Here is a 17564-nt window from a genome sequence, read left to right on the forward strand (position 1 = left end):
AGCATCAAGTCCTCAAATGGGTCTACATCCATAAACATGTCCAGCAGTCAGGTCTTTACTGTCAGTAGAGATAAAATGTTCCTACACTTTCCCTAGTGGAAGCCACATCCTCAGTAGGTTATCTCTGATGAGTCCAGCTAGTCACAGGTATGTAGAAGCTGCATGCAGTAGAGGGCTCAAAGGAGGGTCCAGAATAGATATCAAAGCAAAAGGGGAGTCTGTGCACGCTCTCACACACACCCCGAAACACTCTTTCTGTTCACAAAAGAGATGGTGTAGGGTAGTTCCAAGAGATCATTTAGCTCAGGTTCCTGCCTCCATAAAATAAATAAGTCTTCCATATTAGTTGTCTGTTGCTGTGTAGCAAATTGTCAGAAACATAGAGGCTTAAAGCAATACCCATTTATTATCTCGCAGTTCTGTATCTCAGAAGTCCAGACAGGCTTGACTGGGTTCTCTGTCCAAGGTCTCGCGAGACTGAAATCAAGGTGTCGGCCAGGCTGGGATCTTATCTGGAGGCTCTGAGGACATATATGCTTCCAAGCTCATTCAGACCATCAGCAGAATCCCATCTCTTGTGGCTTGAGTTCGAAGGTCCCTGTTTCCTTGCTGGCTGTTATCCAGGGACCACTCTTGTGCACCTAGAGGCTGCCTATGTTCCTGTTCACAAGACACCCTTCATATTCAAACCAAAGCAGCATGTTGAATCTTTCTTGTGGCTCGCATCTTTCTGGCTTTCCCTTCTTCTTTAGCCAGAGAAAGTTCTTTGCTTTTAACGGTTCATGCGATTCAAACAGGCCCACCTGAATAATGTCCCTATTTTAAAGGTAACTGTGATACCATATAACATTTCAGGAGTGACACCTTAGCATATTCCCAGATTCCAGGGATTAGGGCAGAACATCTTTGGGGGAACATTTTAGAAACTCTGCCTCCCCACTCACCCACAATCCTTTTAAAAGCCAAATCTTGAAGCCTTTTTTTCCCAAAGGCCTTTTTGAATAAGCACATTTATACCTAACTTCATCAGACACTTACCCACTTTGAGCAAACACTAGCATGTGGCAAAATAAGCTGTGAATCAATCAGAACTATTCTTTCCCACCACAATCTTTCTCGAACACATTGGGAGAATCTGACACTGTCAGTAGTATGCCAGAGCAGACCCTTACCACCACACAAGAGCTGACTGTTAAATGTTTAGTAATTGTGCACATTGGTTGTTAAACTATTAGTAGCCTGAAATTGACTGTAGTGAGAGTATTTTCACCACAGAAAGCAACCGTTCCAAATCAGGGTTCCTCTTTATTCCTGGAAAGCTGGTTTACTAGCTCACCACCGGCTGTAGTCCTCTAGGGGTCATTACTTGGCCTCCTGTAGCATGCAGGAATCCTCTCCATGGCCTTTTTCATGCATGGACATCATCCTATTTTTTAATACCAGGAATGGGGTGATCATTCTCTTATAAGCTAGTTCATCTCCCTGATGGAATGGTACGTGGTGGAGTTGAAACCCACCCCTCTGGAACTTCCAACCAACTTCCTTGGGAAGCAGCACTTATGACAGCCCCAGAACCATTTGGAGTAAGTAGCATTTCCTCCAGGAGACGTCTCTCCTCTGGATCCACAAGTCAGTAGTTAGACGCAAAATCTTTAGAGCCACACTGTCTGAATTCAATTCCCAGCTCTGCCATTATTTAGTTATAACCTTAGGCAAGTCTCTTAACTTTTCTGGTCCTCTGGTTCTTCATGTGTGGGAATGGGGATAAAAATAGCACCTACCTCATAGGTTATTATGAATATTTAATGAGATAATGTGTGCAGAGAAAATTGCACCTGGTCTGGCCTCTACCTATCTCACAGGTTAGTTGTGAGGATTAAATTACTTAATATAAGCAAAATGCTTAGAGCTCTGCCTAGCACAAAATAAACACTATATAAATATTAGTAAGGTAATTTGAAATGTGGTTTCTAGATCTCTCATCACCCTAGTCACCCTACTCTGGATGTACTCCAAAGTCCCTCTCAAGACGTAGTGTCAGAATTGACCTAATTAGTCCAGCATTTGGCTGAAATGCTAGACTTTGACTCCAGCCCCCCAGGCTTGACTGGCACTAGCATTCAAGCTGCTGCTCCCCTTTCCCCGGGTCTTTAATAGAGTCAGAGCGACTTCTCCAAGGGATCTTTTGGCCATGGACCAGCAGCATCCACACACGCTGGGGCCTTGTTAGAAAGGCAGGCTCTCGGGCCCCACCCCAGATCTACGAATCAGAATCTGCACATTAACAAGATGCTTGGATGATTCATGTGCACATTAAAGTTTGAGAAGCACCGCTTTCGGGGGCGAGATGACACACTTATTTTAAAGAGAACACCAATTAGATTCCCTAAGCCTTCTCATGGAATAGGGGCCTTCCCCTCAGACCTTGGGAGAGGGGTCAGGGAAATGTCAGCGTTGGGTTGTTGGTGGCAGGTGGCGGTGGGGGGTTCAGCCCACGTTCAAAGAGCCAGAAACCTGGCAGGGGAAGAGATGGGGCAGCGACACCCAACCGGGAAGATAAAGGAAACTACAAGAAGAACCCAGCTAAGAGATGTGAGGCTTCTGAAAGCTCCCACGGAAAGGCTCGCAGCTCCTCCGCCTGCTCCGTCCGGCTGCCCCAGGTCAAGGCAGCTCTGTGAGCGTTAGCTGGCCCAGAGCAGCAAGGATACATTTAGAAGTGTTGAAAGGGAATGCTTCTTGACAGGGTAAAGAGTCATTCAGTAGGAATCAGGCAGGAAGAGGTCACAGAGTCAGAAGCCCAGCCTGTACTCAGAGATTATTTCTGGCATGGGAGGGCCGAAGGGTTAGGAGGCCACCTACACACAATACAATACAGAGGCAGATCCACTTATTACCTGCCTGTGCTGCTGGGATTTCAGTGTGGAAATTCTGTGCCTCCTCACTGTGGCTGTAGCTTGGGAATGGCATCCAGAGCTTACCCACTTGTGTAAGAAATAAGCTACAGGTGTAATAGGGGGACATAGGCTAAAATCCTAGCTCAGCTGCTTAATAGCTGTGTGACTGAGCAAGTTACTTAACCTCTTTGAGCATCTGTTTTCTCATCTTTAAAATGGAAATAATAATAATTGGCCAGGCCCAGTGGCTCACACCTATAATCCTAGAACTTTGGAAGGCCAAGGCCAGTGGATTGCTCAAGCCCAAGAGTTTGAGACCAGCCTGGGAAACATGGTGACACCTCATCTCTAGAAAAAATACAAAAATTGGCCAGGCATGGTGGCAGGTGCCTGTAGTCTTAGCTACTCGGGAGGCTGAGGTGGGAAGATCATCTGAGCCCCAGAGGTTGAGGCTCTGGTGAGCCAGATTGTGCCACTGCAATCTAGCCTGGGAGACAGAGTGAGACTGTGTCTCAAAAATAAATAAATAAAATAATAATATATATGTTAATAAAGCAGAAGTAAGAATGAAATAAGAGGCCTGACATGGTGACTTATGACTGTAATCCCAGCACTTTGGGAGGTCAAGGTGAGAGGATCACTTGAGCCCAGGAGTTCAAGACCAGCCTGGGCAACTGAATGAAATCCCATCTCTACCGATAATAATTTTTAAAACATTAGCTGGGCATGGTGGCATGCACCTGTGGCCCCAGCTACTCAAGAGGCTGAGGCAGGAGGACGGCCTGAGCACAGGAGGTCGAGGCTGCAGTGAGTCATGATCACACCACTGCACTCCGGCCTGGGTGACAGAGTGAGACCCTGTCTCAATAAATGAATGAATGAAAGAAAGAAAGAAAGAAAGAAAGAGAAAGAAAGGAAGGAAGAATGAAATAAGAAAGTTCTTCTTATGGTTCTCATGGTGGTGAATACAATGTAAGCACATATATTATCTTAGAATTCTTCCTTCCTGTATAAAGAAGGCCTCCTCCAATATATTAATCATCCGTTCAACTAATAAATGCTGCTTACTCCCACTTTCACTCTAAAGGAACTCAATGGCTAAAGAGAACCCTTCTGCTTTGCAGTACCCTGAGGATCAGAGGACTGATTTGAATGTCCTCAATGCAAAGGACTATTTCAAAAGGCCAGCCAGGCAGCCCAGACATGTGTTTCCTAATCGTCTCCAGGTTGTTTGATAGAAGATCCCCTGGGAGCAGCTTTCCCCAGCAGCTCAGCCAGGTCTGTTCTGGGAACACTGTGTGCTTTGGCACCTCCCTCAGCAGAAAGCTTGGAGGAAAGGCAGGTGCAGGTCCTGGAGCCTCTGACAGTGTTAGTGGCTCTAGGAGTAGCTGCTCAGGATAATCTGTCCCCATGACCATTAAGTAACTGCCACTGTGCTGGAGGAAGAACTGGAAATGGGCGGCCCCCAAAAATTTGAAAACCCTCACTTGAAACAGTAAGTTATATGCTGGGTTGCTGTTGGAGAGATCTTCCTTGGAGTAGACAAATGTGGTATGTTAAGTAAACTGGGGACCTAGGTTTGATGATACTGGGTCTGCAGCTTCTTTGTCCCACTGAGAATCCTCAGGCATTCCATGAGTGTAGCCTTCAAAATAGTTTTGTTTCTAATGACATATTTTTACTGCAAAAAGATGAGTAGATTCATTTCATGAAGCCTCAGGTGTGTTAGAAATTCACCATGAGTCACTCAGCAAGTTATGATTGAGGGCGTTCTGTATGCCAGGCACTGTGCTGGGCACTGGGACTACTGTAGCAAGTCAGATAGACAAGAACTTGTTTGATCTTGGAAGTAAGCAGGGTGGGGTCTGGTTAGTCCTTGAACTGGAGGCTGCCTGGAGATACTGGATGCTGCAAGCTTTTAAAAAAAGACGAGTTCTCTGTACTTGCAGAGCTTACATCCAATAACTAACTAATTTCAGGCTGTGTTGAGTGCCTGAAAGTGGTGGAGCCGGGAGTCCTCTAGATAAGGTAGTCATGGAAGGCCTCTCCAAAGAGGTGATAAGTTTACTCAGAGACCCAAAGGATCAGGATAAGCACAGACCCCAGTGAAGAGCGTCCCAGGCAGAGGGGATAGCAAGGGGATTGCCCTTAGGTGGGAAAGGGCTTGATTTGAGGACTAGGAAGACCAGTGTGTCTAAGACACACAAGCAGGGAAGGACGTTATGAATGAGGTCTGAGAGGTCAGCAGTGACTGGATCATGCAAGCTCCCATAGGCCATGGTAAGGGCTCTATGTGTACTGCAATTACAGGATGGATGACAGGACCTGGGCTGCATTTTTAATAGTTAACCCTGGCTATAATGTGGGGAAGGGATTCAAGAAAGAGAGCAAAGGCAGGAACAGGAAAATCTCTTAGGAGGCTACTGCAAAGCCCAAGGGAGAGGTGATGGTGTTTTTTCTGTTGTTGTTTGTTTTGTTTTGTTTTGTTTTGTTTTGTTTTGAGAAGGAGTCTTACTCTGTCACCCGGGCTGGAGTGCAATGGCACAATCTTGGCTCACTGCAACCTCCGCCTCTTGGGTTCAAGCAATTCTCCTGCCTCAGTCTCCCAAGTAGCTGGGATTACAGGCATGTACCACCATGCCTGGCTAATTTTTGTTTTTTTAGTAGAGACAGAGTTTCATCACGTTGATCAAGCTGGTCTTGAGCTCCTGACCTCAAGCGATCCACCCGCCTCAGCCTTCCAAAGCACTGGGATTACAGGTGTGAGGCACCGTGCCAGCCAGGTGATGGTGTTTTGATCTGGGTCTTAAAAGCAGAAGGAAGGGGGGTAGTAAATTAACTGTGCTGGGGAAGAGAGGGAGGCCTGAGGGTGAGGAAAGAATGAGGGGTGATTCCAGGTTTAGGGGCTGGGCAATTTGTTAGATGGTGGTGCCATTGACAGAAATGGGAAAGAACAAGTTTGGAAAGAAAACTCAAGATCTGGCTGGTGACTTGTATTAAACTTAAAGCCTCATGTGTGACTTGAGCAGAAGTGAGGACCTTCTCCAGTGTTCAAGAGCTGGAAGGGATTTTTCTAGCCTCTAGGCAAGGTAATACCGTAAGTCCCAACAGTGATGCCCTCCCTGGGAATGATCTCAATGGGAGAATCCTATACCCTGCCTCCTCCATTCATTCCTTGCTCCGATGGTGGTTCCGGCTGGCTAACCTAAGTTACTCTTGCCACTAGTTAACGCTTGTCCTTACTTCTCTTGTCCCCACCTAAGATGTCAATAGCATCTCTTGCCCCCATCTACGATGTCAATCAAAACAGCATGAGCCGTGCTATGTCACATGACATGTTGTCTGTCCAGCCCAGAGCTCGTTGCTGATAGGGGCACGGGCTAGATTTTGAGAGAAATCTGTTACCACCCTTAACATTCCAACCCCCTCTAATAGCCCATTTAGGATTTATCATACTGTTTTATCCAAACCTTTCATGACTTGATTTCTATTTCCAGCTTGAACCACCTCTTGGGTCACCAACTGTACTTATTGAGTTTCTCTAGTTTTCTGACTTAATGGCTGAAGATAATAAGCTTCCTTACATATTACTCTCAAACCACCAAACTGGGATTGTTGTTACTCTTAGTGATAATGGTTGCTATTTATGAAACTTTTAATAGGGAACACAAACCCTGCCCAGCAATTCATATAAATTATTTCGTTTAAGAACATCACAAAGTAGGTGCTATTATTCGACCTTACACATGAGACTTGAAGAACTTTAGAGCATTGCCCAAGGTCACCCAGCTAGTGAGGGGTGGAGGCGGGATTTGAATCCAGGTCATCTGTGTCCATTACCTGGAAGAAGGAAGGCCAAAGCATCATGGCCTTTCACAAGTTGAAGAGCCACGGGCTTTCTACGCTGGCCAGCCACATTTTTCCGTGACTGGGGTGGGTGTGGCAAGTGATGAAGGTTTGCAGTCCATGTGGTGGGGTGTCAAGGGCCAGGTGTCTTGGTAACTGCTGTTGCATTCACTTCAGGAGCAAAGGACCAGATCTGATTCTGCAGGATCAACGATATGGACACTGCAGGCTCTGTAGACACCCAAAGCTCTAATGGTGACTTGGGGAAGCTCAGGAGGGCAAGGAGGTTGTCCCCGTTTAGAATGTAAAGATTCCTATTTTATAAAAAAGAATAAAAGGAGGTGCTGAAGGCCTCGGTCTCCTCCAACAAGGCCAGGCTGTGGGGTAGCAGAGTCTGAAAGGGTGCAGGCCCATGGCCACTGCCCAGGGCTCCTGCTCAGGCCTCCTCACTCCCACAACTGAGGGGAGACCCAGCTCCACACCCACCCACCTAGCAGTGTCTCACACCCACTGGGAGACGTTTAAACATCTTCCCTGGGAAATAGTCCCAAAATGTCCCTGCAGTAAGCAACCATCTGGAGAGGCCCAGGTCTACATCTGTTTTTAAAGGTCCAATAAATAAATAAAGGAAGAAAGAAAGAAGAAGAAATGCAGAACAGGGTGACTGAATTTGGTGTATATTTTTAAATGTTTATATTAACAAACTAATACCTTTTAACATGAAAAGCAATATAATTGTGCTAGCCACAAAATCGTCGTAGGACTGAGAAAGGAATCGTAATTCTGAGAGCCCTAGAGTTAATGTGATCCAGCTGGCTCATCCCTGTGACTGCAGAAGCCTGTTTGGAGATAGTGTCAGTAGCTTTTGAGGCCCTCTGTGAATTGCCAGAATGTGTGACATGAGCCAAATTTCCCCCCGGCCCCCACCCCCTCACCGCCCCCGACCCAACCCTCCCGCCGGCTCCCATGGGATAGTCACTGCCATACAGAAAAAGAGAAGTTCTACTATTTCTGGGCAAGATTTCCACAAACCAGTTTGTCCCTTTCTGCTCTTATGAAATAAACCATTTGGATCAACGTCAGCTGATTACAAAAGTCAAAAAATTTTCCCTTGTCTCAAAAGCAAGACTAATAAGGAAGCAAACATGGGAGGACCTTAGTGGCCGAGCCTTTATGTGTACGTTATTTCATTGCTCTCATAATTGCCCTGGGATGCTGTAAGCATGATTCATCCTGTTTGTTTTTCAGTTAAATTGTTTGTCCAAGATTACACAGCCTATCCAGGATTAGAACTCAGAGCCCTTGGCTGTGAAGCTTGAGCTCTTTCTTTTCAGTCTTCAAATATGCTCATGCCATGAAGCAGCACAAAGCCCAGGAGGAGCCCAGTGAGGCTGGAGGGATCCACGGGCAGCCACTTTCCTCTGTGCCCCTGTGGTGTTGGGGCAAACTTGGACCTTTCTGAATCTTTTAACTGTTTCCTTCTCTTCCTGTTTTTGTCTCCTGGCTGACTTGTCCCACACTCTACTCCTTGCTTATGATACTTATTTTTCCATCCACAGCAAAACAGTTCACATCAAGGTAATTGATGATGAGGCGTATGAGAAAAACAAGAATTACTTCATTGAGATGATGGGTCCCCGCATGGTGGATATGAGTTTTCAGAAAGGTGTAGTACCCTGTCCTCCACACTAACACTAACATTCTTCTCTCCTCTTCTGTTTCTTCATCTCCAACCCATTTGTCTCCTCCTCCTCTTGTCTTCCACCTCTCTGGTTCCCTTTCCCTTGTCTCCTCTCTTGCTCTGTCTTCTGCTCTCTTTTCACTCCTCCCTCTCGTCTGTCCTCACACCTGCAAGCCTGACACATGGCATCCATACGAGGGATGCTCAAGCCCGATGGTAATTGTTCTGGGATAAGGAAATGAGTATGGGGAAAGAAAGAGCCAAAATGCTGGGAGTATCATGTGTGGCTCTTGGCTTCTCCAGAATGGCTGGGTATAAATGGGGGCAAAGGGACCAGATAGCCCAGCACCAGGCAGAAGAGCAGCACTGAGAAACAGGCTCTCAGCACAGATTTTCACGGGGCGGTTATTCTCAGGGCTAAACTTAGAGTCCCAGGAAGTTGAGAATCAATGTATTTGGATTATAGTTGATTCCCCTCCCAAAAGCAGGCTTTAGGAGCCACCTTATCTGCCATGTTGCTACTATCAAGACTTGTTTCTCCTCCTGACCTTGAGTAAGCTGAAAGTACAGGTTTGAGTTCCAGATCTAGGTCAAATATCCATTTGTCTTCCTATGTTTTTCCTATTGAGAACACCCAGATGTGGAGGCAGAGAGTTAGAATAGTGGTGGAGATCATCCTGACCTAAATGGAAGCTTCCCCAAGAAGTCCATGGGGCTTCTCAGAGTGGATGGAACCTTTGCCTTCAACTTCAATGACCCCATACATCCCACGGCCTCCAATAGGCACGTCAGGAAGTCCTTTCCTGAATAGATCACACTGTGGAAGCAGGGAGCTGCCAGTACTGAGGGCAATGTTCCTTCACCTTCCAAGCCATCCCTCATGCCTTCCAGTCCATGCCTGTGATCACAGAGCACCCCAATCCCATCCCACAGCAGAGTTCCTGCAGCAGAAAAACAGGCTCACACCTTGTAGACAGCCCTGGGGTCCCATATCTAGGGCCAACAGAAATAATCCCAAAAAATGCCTCTTGACAATCAATGACCTTGTCTTTTGTCCACTGAGCAAGGTATAAAAAGATGTCAAAAGAAGTACCCAAAAAGGTAATAAAAATGTACAGTTGTGCATCACTTAGCAATAAGGATACATTCTGAGGAATGTGTCCTTAAGCAATTTTGTCATCATGGGAAAATTCTAGAGTGTACTTTCACAAACCTAGATGGTGTAGCCTACGACACACCTGGACTATGTGGGCCTATTGCTCCTAGGCCACAAACCTGTACAGCACGTGCTTGTACTGAATATTGCAGGCAACTGTAGCACAATGGTATTTTTGTATCTAAACATATCTAGACTTAGAAAAGGTACAGTAAAAATATGGTAGTATAGAGCCTTATGGGACCACTATTGTAGATGTGGTCTGTCATTGAGCGAAACGTTTTTATGTGGCATGTGACTGTACTTGTAAAGTACACACACCACAAATGCACAGCAAGTCCTGTGCCCTACAAGCCCCCTCGTGTCAGTCTACTACATTATAAATGGCAAAGCCGAGCACGCCCACAGAATGTAGCAGGAACATCAGAGGATTTGAAGAGACATTTAGGTAAATGCTCTTTACCCTTTAGAGCATTTAGTTCTTAGGCCTCCCCTCCTCCAATCTCCCCCCCGCCCCTGGCCCCTGCCAAAAAAAAAAAGAAAAAGAAAAACAAAGCAGAAAATTACAATCCTGGCTCACTAGTAGGACCTGCTGGCCACCATTGTGATTCCATGAAGGACCAGAAGAAACCACATAGGAAGAACAAGGCCCACACGGCAACCTCTCCACATAACAAAGAGCCAGTCTTTGGAGGGCAGTGAATTTCAAGGAACCTTTTCTTCCCTGGGTGATTTGTTTTTAAAAGATGCTATGTTTTGTTGAGATACCCAGAGATGAACAGAAACTTCCATCACCTTGTGCCCCAGACCCATAATTCACATTGAGGAAACCAGTTTTGGGACACATCACTCCTAAGTGATAGAAGCCCAAAGGTGATTTAGAATGTGATGATTTACATCATTTTCTTCACATTTTCCCAGAAGTGCATCGGCTGTAAATCGTAAAGGATTCCTATGTCATACTGTGGTTAATACATATTTATTTTAGTTCCCACCACTGAAGCCCTGTGAGATAAAGAATGAGAAAGATCACACAATTCTGCCTCCCTTTCTTCTCTCTCTCTCTCTCTCTCCCTCTTTCTCTTTCTCTCTCACTCTCTCTCTCTCCCTCCTCTCTTCCTCTCTCTGGTTTCCCTTCCTCATAAATACTTTTCTTTTAAAATTTTCTTTCTGAAACTCACAATGGAAGTGAGTATAGACACAAAGAAGGGACACCAGCCCTGGGTTCTGTTGACATATTCCCTCTTGTGGGAAGACCCTGGGTTATTCCCAGTGGGTTAGTAGTTTACCTGTTGCCCAGAGAAATGCCACTGTTACCGTGTGACACCCAGTGGAATGTGCTGCCCAACTCACTTCCTACTAACTGTTGGCAAGGTCTAAAATGACTCCTCCTCACCATTACCTGCCTTCTGCCTTCTCCTCCCCTCCTGTCCTTCTGGCTCCCTTCCTTTGCCCACCTCTCCTTGCCTCCTGGCTCCCTGCCCCTCTCACCCATAAGAACAACTATGACTAAGAAGACAAGAAAAGCTAAGACCATTTATTACCTGAGAACAACACAATCCACCATGGTCCTGTCAAAAGCCACCATGGTGGGACTGGACTGCATGTACCAGGAATGATGGGGAATGATTTTAAAGGCTGTGCTCCAGGTGACCAACCAATCTACCGACCCAGTCGATACACTCTCTCTCTTGTTGTCCCTACAGGAAAACCATAAGGGTTAAAATAGTAGATGAGGAGGAATACGAAAGGCAAGAGAATTTCTTCATTGCCCTTGGTGAACCGAAATGGATGGAACGTGGAATATCAGGTGTGAGATTCTTTAAAAACAAAACCACAAAAAAAAGAAAGAAAAAATTAAAACAAACTGAAGAACAACAACAAAAAAGAAAAAGCAACTATATTTTTGTCTCCCTCCTTTTCTTCCCTTCTCCTCCTTTCTGTTTTTGACCAATGGATTTTTTTATTCTTTTCCCTCCTGTATTCTCGCTCTCACCCTGTTTCGGTATCATCTCTGCCTTCTTAGCCTCAGCTTATTCCAAATTCCTCCTTTCCCGCCTTCTGGGCAGCACTGCAGCCTCAACTCCTCATTACCCTAATGAGTTATTTCCCTCTTTTGCTACAATTTTCAATTATTCAATTGCCATGGGCCCCTGCACTCTCCCCCACCCCACCCCTACACTGTAACCTGTAAATGTGAAAATTCCTTGGTGGGTGGGGAGGAGAAGAAAAAGAAAGGAATGTGATGTGATGCATGCCTGTGCCCCTCCCTGCCTTCCTCCCCTGCCACCCCTCACTCTTTAGCCTGGATTGAATGTGGGAGGGTCTGGGATGGGGGTTGGGGCCTGGGTTGCAATGATGCTTTGACAGTTTTCTGCTGCATTCCCCAACTTCCTTTGAATGCTTGGCAGGTTACCTTCGAGGAGGTAAGTGTATTATCTGGCTGTTTCACAGTTGGGCAGACCGTGGCATGGGAAAGTGTACCAACTGTCAGAGGCCACGGCTTCTGAGAGCTCTCGGAGAGAGAGTTGACTTCTGGGGTAATCATGCTATCTGGAATCCTGAGCTATTCTTCCTCCTCTGGGCATCCCACCCCATCCGATTCTATGTTCCTAGCCCAAGGTTGGGTACCTTATTCAGGCTACTTTGGGACAATGCAACCTCTAAAGCAGAAAATTGAGAGTTCCCAAAGGGAAGGAAATAGTTCCAGGTATGAAAATTCCCGTAGCCAGGGGCCCCAGAAAAGGACTAACATTGGGCAGGCCTGGAGTGTTGACTTGTGGATTTTCCAACAGAAGAGACTCTAAATGATGCAGTTAGTGCTGATCCCTGAAAGGCAGGTGTTGAGAGGTTCACAGATGTCTGCCTTTGCTTGGCATCTGCAAAAGAACACATCGCTCAGATCCCAAGATATCCTCATCCCACACTAGAGAAGTGGCCTCATCTGCTTTCCTCAGGACCTGCATCTGAGAATACCTGCCAGGAGCTCATCCCTAAGGGGCTGATTGTGTTGCAACCAGGGTAGAAGTAAGGAAGGATTTCTTCCCTTGAAGAAAATGATTGGAAGCCACTACTTTGAATGTGTTGGAGGCATAGATGTGGGAATGGGTTAGGGTGCTCCTGGGAAATAGCAAGGGGACATTCACACTCCCATTCGGGAGAGACATGCTGCTGGGAGCCTCCTAGCAAATGGAGCAGTGAAATACACCTGTTTGTCAAAAAGGAGTGATATACTGCAATTAGTTCATATTCATGTGACAAAGAGCAGCATAAAACTTTCCACATGAGGACAGATCTAAGAGATTCAGCAACAACATTCCCAAAGGATCCTCTACAGGCCTTCTCAGTGTGATTGGTCAGTTCTCATTGTCTGCCGGGGACTCTCCTGCAGAGCTGACCACTTCTGTGCCTGCACTGGTTTGGACACACCTGATGCTCTAGGGGCAGAACTCCTCTCCATCTTCCATTGCTGGTTCTCTTCTTCGCCACTCAATAAAATGTTGCCCTCAGCCTGACTGCCAAAAAATGCTGGAAGAAATTATCTCTGGTTCCATTGTTTCCCACATTGTATTCTTGCGCAACTTCCAGTTCCTGCCACCAACAATATTCTCAGAGGTTGCCTCAGCACCTGCCCTACCTCATTCCCACCTCCCTTGAGCATTTATTCCACGTATTCATAATTAGTTGGAAGCAGCAGGTACCCAAGGCCAACTGTAAGTCACCTTCATCAGTTTCCACAGTCCAAACTACTTAGATGCAAATGAAAGCAGCACAAAGGGTTGTACAGCATACAGGAAGGAAGGCAGCGGCTCCAGACAAGAGGAAGAGATTGGAAGTCCATATATGCCTTTATTCCACCAGTAAAGAGGCTCTTCTTTTATGCCTCCCTTAAAAACCTCTACCAACAGCAGGACAGAGAGTGACCCAAGATAAGTCTTCAAAAGACCTAACCAAATGCAAATGTCTTTGGCTAATCCCCATTCGAGGACATCTTCCTGTTTTGCACTGGATTCTTTGTCCAAGGAAATGTCAGCAATGCCCTCGTGGAGGGAGTAGGTGAGAAGACAAGGATTTCAGCAAGCTATCTGTGTGGTGTGCCCCCAGATCTCCCCAGTGACCAAGATGCCAAGATGAACAGTGCCAACAAGAAATGTGTCAATTTCCCAGCTGCTTATTTTATTGCCTATGTTTTCTAGGGGGTTAATTTCCAGTTTCTTCAGTCCTTCCCGTATTTTGACATTAGACCATAAGGTGAAAGGTCATAAAACCTGATTGTCTAGACTCAGAAGCAAATGGAAACCCATCCAAATTTCCAGAATTCCCTGCTGTCCTCAGAGTGAGAGACAGAACCGTGGAAATTGCTTTTCATTATCACTACTGCATGGGAGAGTCTGAAAAATGAGACTGGATTTGAAATAGGAGACTCTATTTTTGGCAAACAAAACAGACTTCAGAGTTGAGATTAAAAGCTCTGGATGAGCTGGGTGATGGAAAAAAGGGAAGGAAAAAAGAGAGACTGAATAGGAAACACAGTTACTCTGGAGTCTAGAAGTAGACTTCTGAGAGCAACACTGAGCAACATAATCAAGACTGCTGGAATGTCAGGCCTCTGAGCCCAAGCTAAGCCATCATATCCCCTGTGACCTGCACGTACACATCCAGATGGCCGGTTCCTGCCTTAACTGATGACATTCCACCACAAAAGTGAAAATGGCCTGTTCCTGCCTTAACTGATGACATTGTCTTGTGAAATTCCTTCTCCTGGCTCATCCTGGCTCAAAAGCTCCCCTACTGAGCACCTTGTGACCCCCACTCCTTCCTGCCAGAGAACAACCCCCCTTGACTGTAATTTTCCTTTACCTACCCAAATCTTATAAAATGGCCCCACCCCTATCTCTCTTCGCTGACTCTCTTTCTGGACTCAGCTCGCCTGCACCCAGGTGATTAAAAGCTTTATTGCTCAAACAAAGCCTGTTTGGTGGTCTCTTTACACGGACGCACATGAAATTTGGTGCTGTGACTCGGATCGGGGAACCTCCCTTGGGAGATCAATCCCCTGTCCTCCTGTTCTTTGCTCCGTGAGAAAGATCCACCTACGACCTCAGGTCCTCAGACTGACCAGCCCAAGAAACATCTCACCAGTTTTAAATCGGGTAAGCGGCCTCTTCTTACTCTCTTCTCCAACCTCTCTCACTATCCCTCAACCACTTTCTCCTTTCCACTCTTCAATCTCTCTCTTCTCTTAATTTCAATTCCTTTCATTTTCTGGTAGAGATAAAGGAGACACGTTTTATCCATGGACCCAAAACTCTGGCGCCAGTCACAGACTAGGGAAGGCAGCCTTCCCTTGGTGTTTAATCATTGCAGGAACACCTCTCTGATTATTCACCCAGGTTTCAGAGGTGTCATACCATGCAGGGATGCCTGCCTTGGTCCTTCACCCTTAGCAGCAAGTCCCACTTTTCTGGGGAAGGGGCAAGTACCCCAACCCCTTCTCTCTGTGTCTCTGTCCCTTCTCCGCCTTTCTGGGGGGCAAGAAACCCCCAACCCCTTCTCCTTCACCCTTAGCAGCAAGTACCGCTTTTCTGGCAGAGGGGCAAGTACCCCAACCCCTTATATGTCTGTGCCCGATCCCTTATTTCCGTGCACCAACCTCTTATATCTCTGTGCCCTGATCCCTTATTTCCATGCCCCAACCTCTTATATCTCTGTGCCCCGATCCCTTATTTCCGTGCCCCGACCTCTTATATCTCTATGCCCTGATCCCTGATTTCCATGCCCCGACCTCGTATCTCTGTGCCCCGACCCCTTTCCTGCTTTTCTGGAGGGTAAGAACCCCCAAACCCCTTCCCTCCGTGTCTCTACTCTCTTTTCTCTGGGCTTCACTATGGGCAACCTTCCACCCTCAATTCCTCCTTCTTCTCCCTTAGCCTGTGTTCTTAAAGACTTAAAACCTCTTCAACTCTCACCTGACCTAAAATCTAAGCATCTTATTTTCTTCTGCAATGCTGCTTGAAACCAATACAAACTCAACAGTAGTTCCAAATAGCTAGAAAATGGCACTTTCAATTTTTCCATCCTGCAAGATCTAAATAATTCTTGTCGTAAAATAGGCAAATGGTCTGAGATGCCTGACGTCCAGGAGTTCTTTTACACATCAGTCTCTCTCTAGTCTCTGTTCCCAATGCAACTCATCCCAAATCTTCCTTCTTTCCTGCCCACCTGTCCCCTCAGTCCCAACCCCAAGTGTCACTGAGTCTTTCTAATCTTCCTTTTCTACAGACCCATCTAACCTCTCCCCTCCTCCCCAGGCTGCTCCTCGCCAGGCTGAGCTAGGTCCCAATTCTTCCTCAGCCTCCGCTCCTCCACCCTATAATCCTTTTATCACCTCCCCTCCTCACACCCGGTCCGGCTTACAGTTTCATTCCATGACTAGCCCTCCCCCACCTGCCCAGCAATTTACTCTTAAAAAGGTGGCTGGAGCTAAAGGCATAGCCAAGGTTAATGCTCCTTTTTCCTTATCCCAAATCAGATAGCATTTAGGCTCTTTTTCATCAAATATAAAAATCCAGCCCAGTTCATGGCTCGTTTGGCAGCAACCCTGAGACGCTTTACAGCCCTAGACCCTAAAATGTCAAAAGGCCATCTTATTCTCAATATACATTTTATTACCCAATCTGCTCCCGACATTAAATAAAACCCCAAAAATCAAATTCCGGCCCTCAAACCCCACAACAGGATTTAATTAACCTCGCCTTCAAGGTGTACAATAATAGAAAGAAGCTGCAATTCCTTGCCTCCACTGTGAGACAAACCCCAGCCACATCTCCAGCACACAAGAACTTCCAAACGCCTGAACCACAGCGGCCAGGCATTCCTCCAGGCCTGCCTCCCCCAGGAGCTTGCTACAAGTGCCAGAAATCTGACCACCAGGCCAAGGAATGCCTGCAGCCCAGGATTCCTCCTAAGCCATGTCCCATCTGTGCGGGACCCCAATAGAAATCGGACTGTTCAACTCACCTGGCAGCCACTCCCAGAGCCCCTGGAACTCTGGCCGAAGGCTCTCTGACTGACTCCTTCTCGGCTTAGCGGCTGAAGACTGACGCTACCTGATCGCCTCTGAAGCCCCGTAGACCACCACGGACGCCGAGCTTTAGGTAACTCTCACAGTGGAGGGTAAGTCCGCCCCCTTCTTCATCAATACCGAGGCTACCCACTCCGCATTACCTTCTTTTCAAGGGCCTGTTTCCCTTGCCTCCATAACTGTTGTGGGTATTGACATCCAGGCTTCTAAACCTCTTAAAAGTCCCCAACTCTACTGCCAACTTAGACAATACTCTTTTAAGCACTCCTTTTAGTTATCCCCACCTGCCCAGTTCCCTTATTAGGCTGAGACACTTTAACTAAATTATCTGCTTCCCTGACTATTCCTGGATTACAGCTACATCTCATTGCTGCCCTTCTTCCCAATCCAAAGCCTCCTTTGCGTCCTCCTCTTGTATTCCCCCACCTTAACCCATAAGTATAAGATACCTCCACTCTCTCCTTGGCGACCGATCATGCACCCCTTGCCATCTCATTAAAACCTAATTACCCTTACCCCACTCAATGCCAATATCCCATCCCACAGCATGCTTTGAAAGGATTAAAGCCTGCTATCACTCGCCTGCTACAGCATGGCCTTTTAAAGCCTATAAACTCTCCTTACAATTCCCCCATTTTACCTGACCTAAAACCAGACAAGCCTTACAAGTTAGTTCAGGATCTGCGCCTTATCAACCAAATTGTTCTGCCTATCCACCCCATGGTGCCAAACCCATATATTCTCCTATCCTCAATACCTCCCTCTACAACCCATTATTCTGTTCTAGATCTCAAACATGCTTTCTTTACTATTCCTTTGCACCCGTCATCCCAACCTCTCTTCGCTCTCACTTGGACTGACCCTGACACCCATTAGGCTCAGCAAATTACCTGGGCTATACTG

The 17564-nt window shown here is 46.5% G+C and overlaps 1 protein-coding gene across 9 annotated transcripts in view; it reads left to right on the forward strand.

The window, feature by feature from the left end:
• The window catches only part of SLC8A3 (solute carrier family 8 member A3), a 151634-nt gene that overhangs the window by 118001 nt on the left and 16069 nt on the right, over positions 1-17564 (forward strand). For 6 of the 9 annotated variants that reach the window (XM_055288988.2, XM_055288986.2, XM_055288990.2 and 3 more), the window contains one exon: positions 11284-11387. The exons of 1 other annotated variant lie outside the window; for it this stretch is intronic. In XM_055288988.2, coding sequence (XP_055144963.1) covers positions 11284-11387 — 104 coding nt within the window. Of the gene's footprint in view, positions 1-8299; positions 8407-11283; positions 11388-17564 lie in introns of all 9 variants that reach the window. 2 more of the 9 variants (XM_055288987.2, XM_055288985.2) reach the window with 1 other exon arrangement.

The sequence above is a fragment of the Symphalangus syndactylus genome, chromosome 8, assembly GCF_028878055.3.
Source record: "Symphalangus syndactylus isolate Jambi chromosome 8, NHGRI_mSymSyn1-v2.1_pri, whole genome shotgun sequence".
Taxonomy (NCBI): Eukaryota; Metazoa; Chordata; class Mammalia; order Primates; family Hylobatidae; genus Symphalangus; species Symphalangus syndactylus.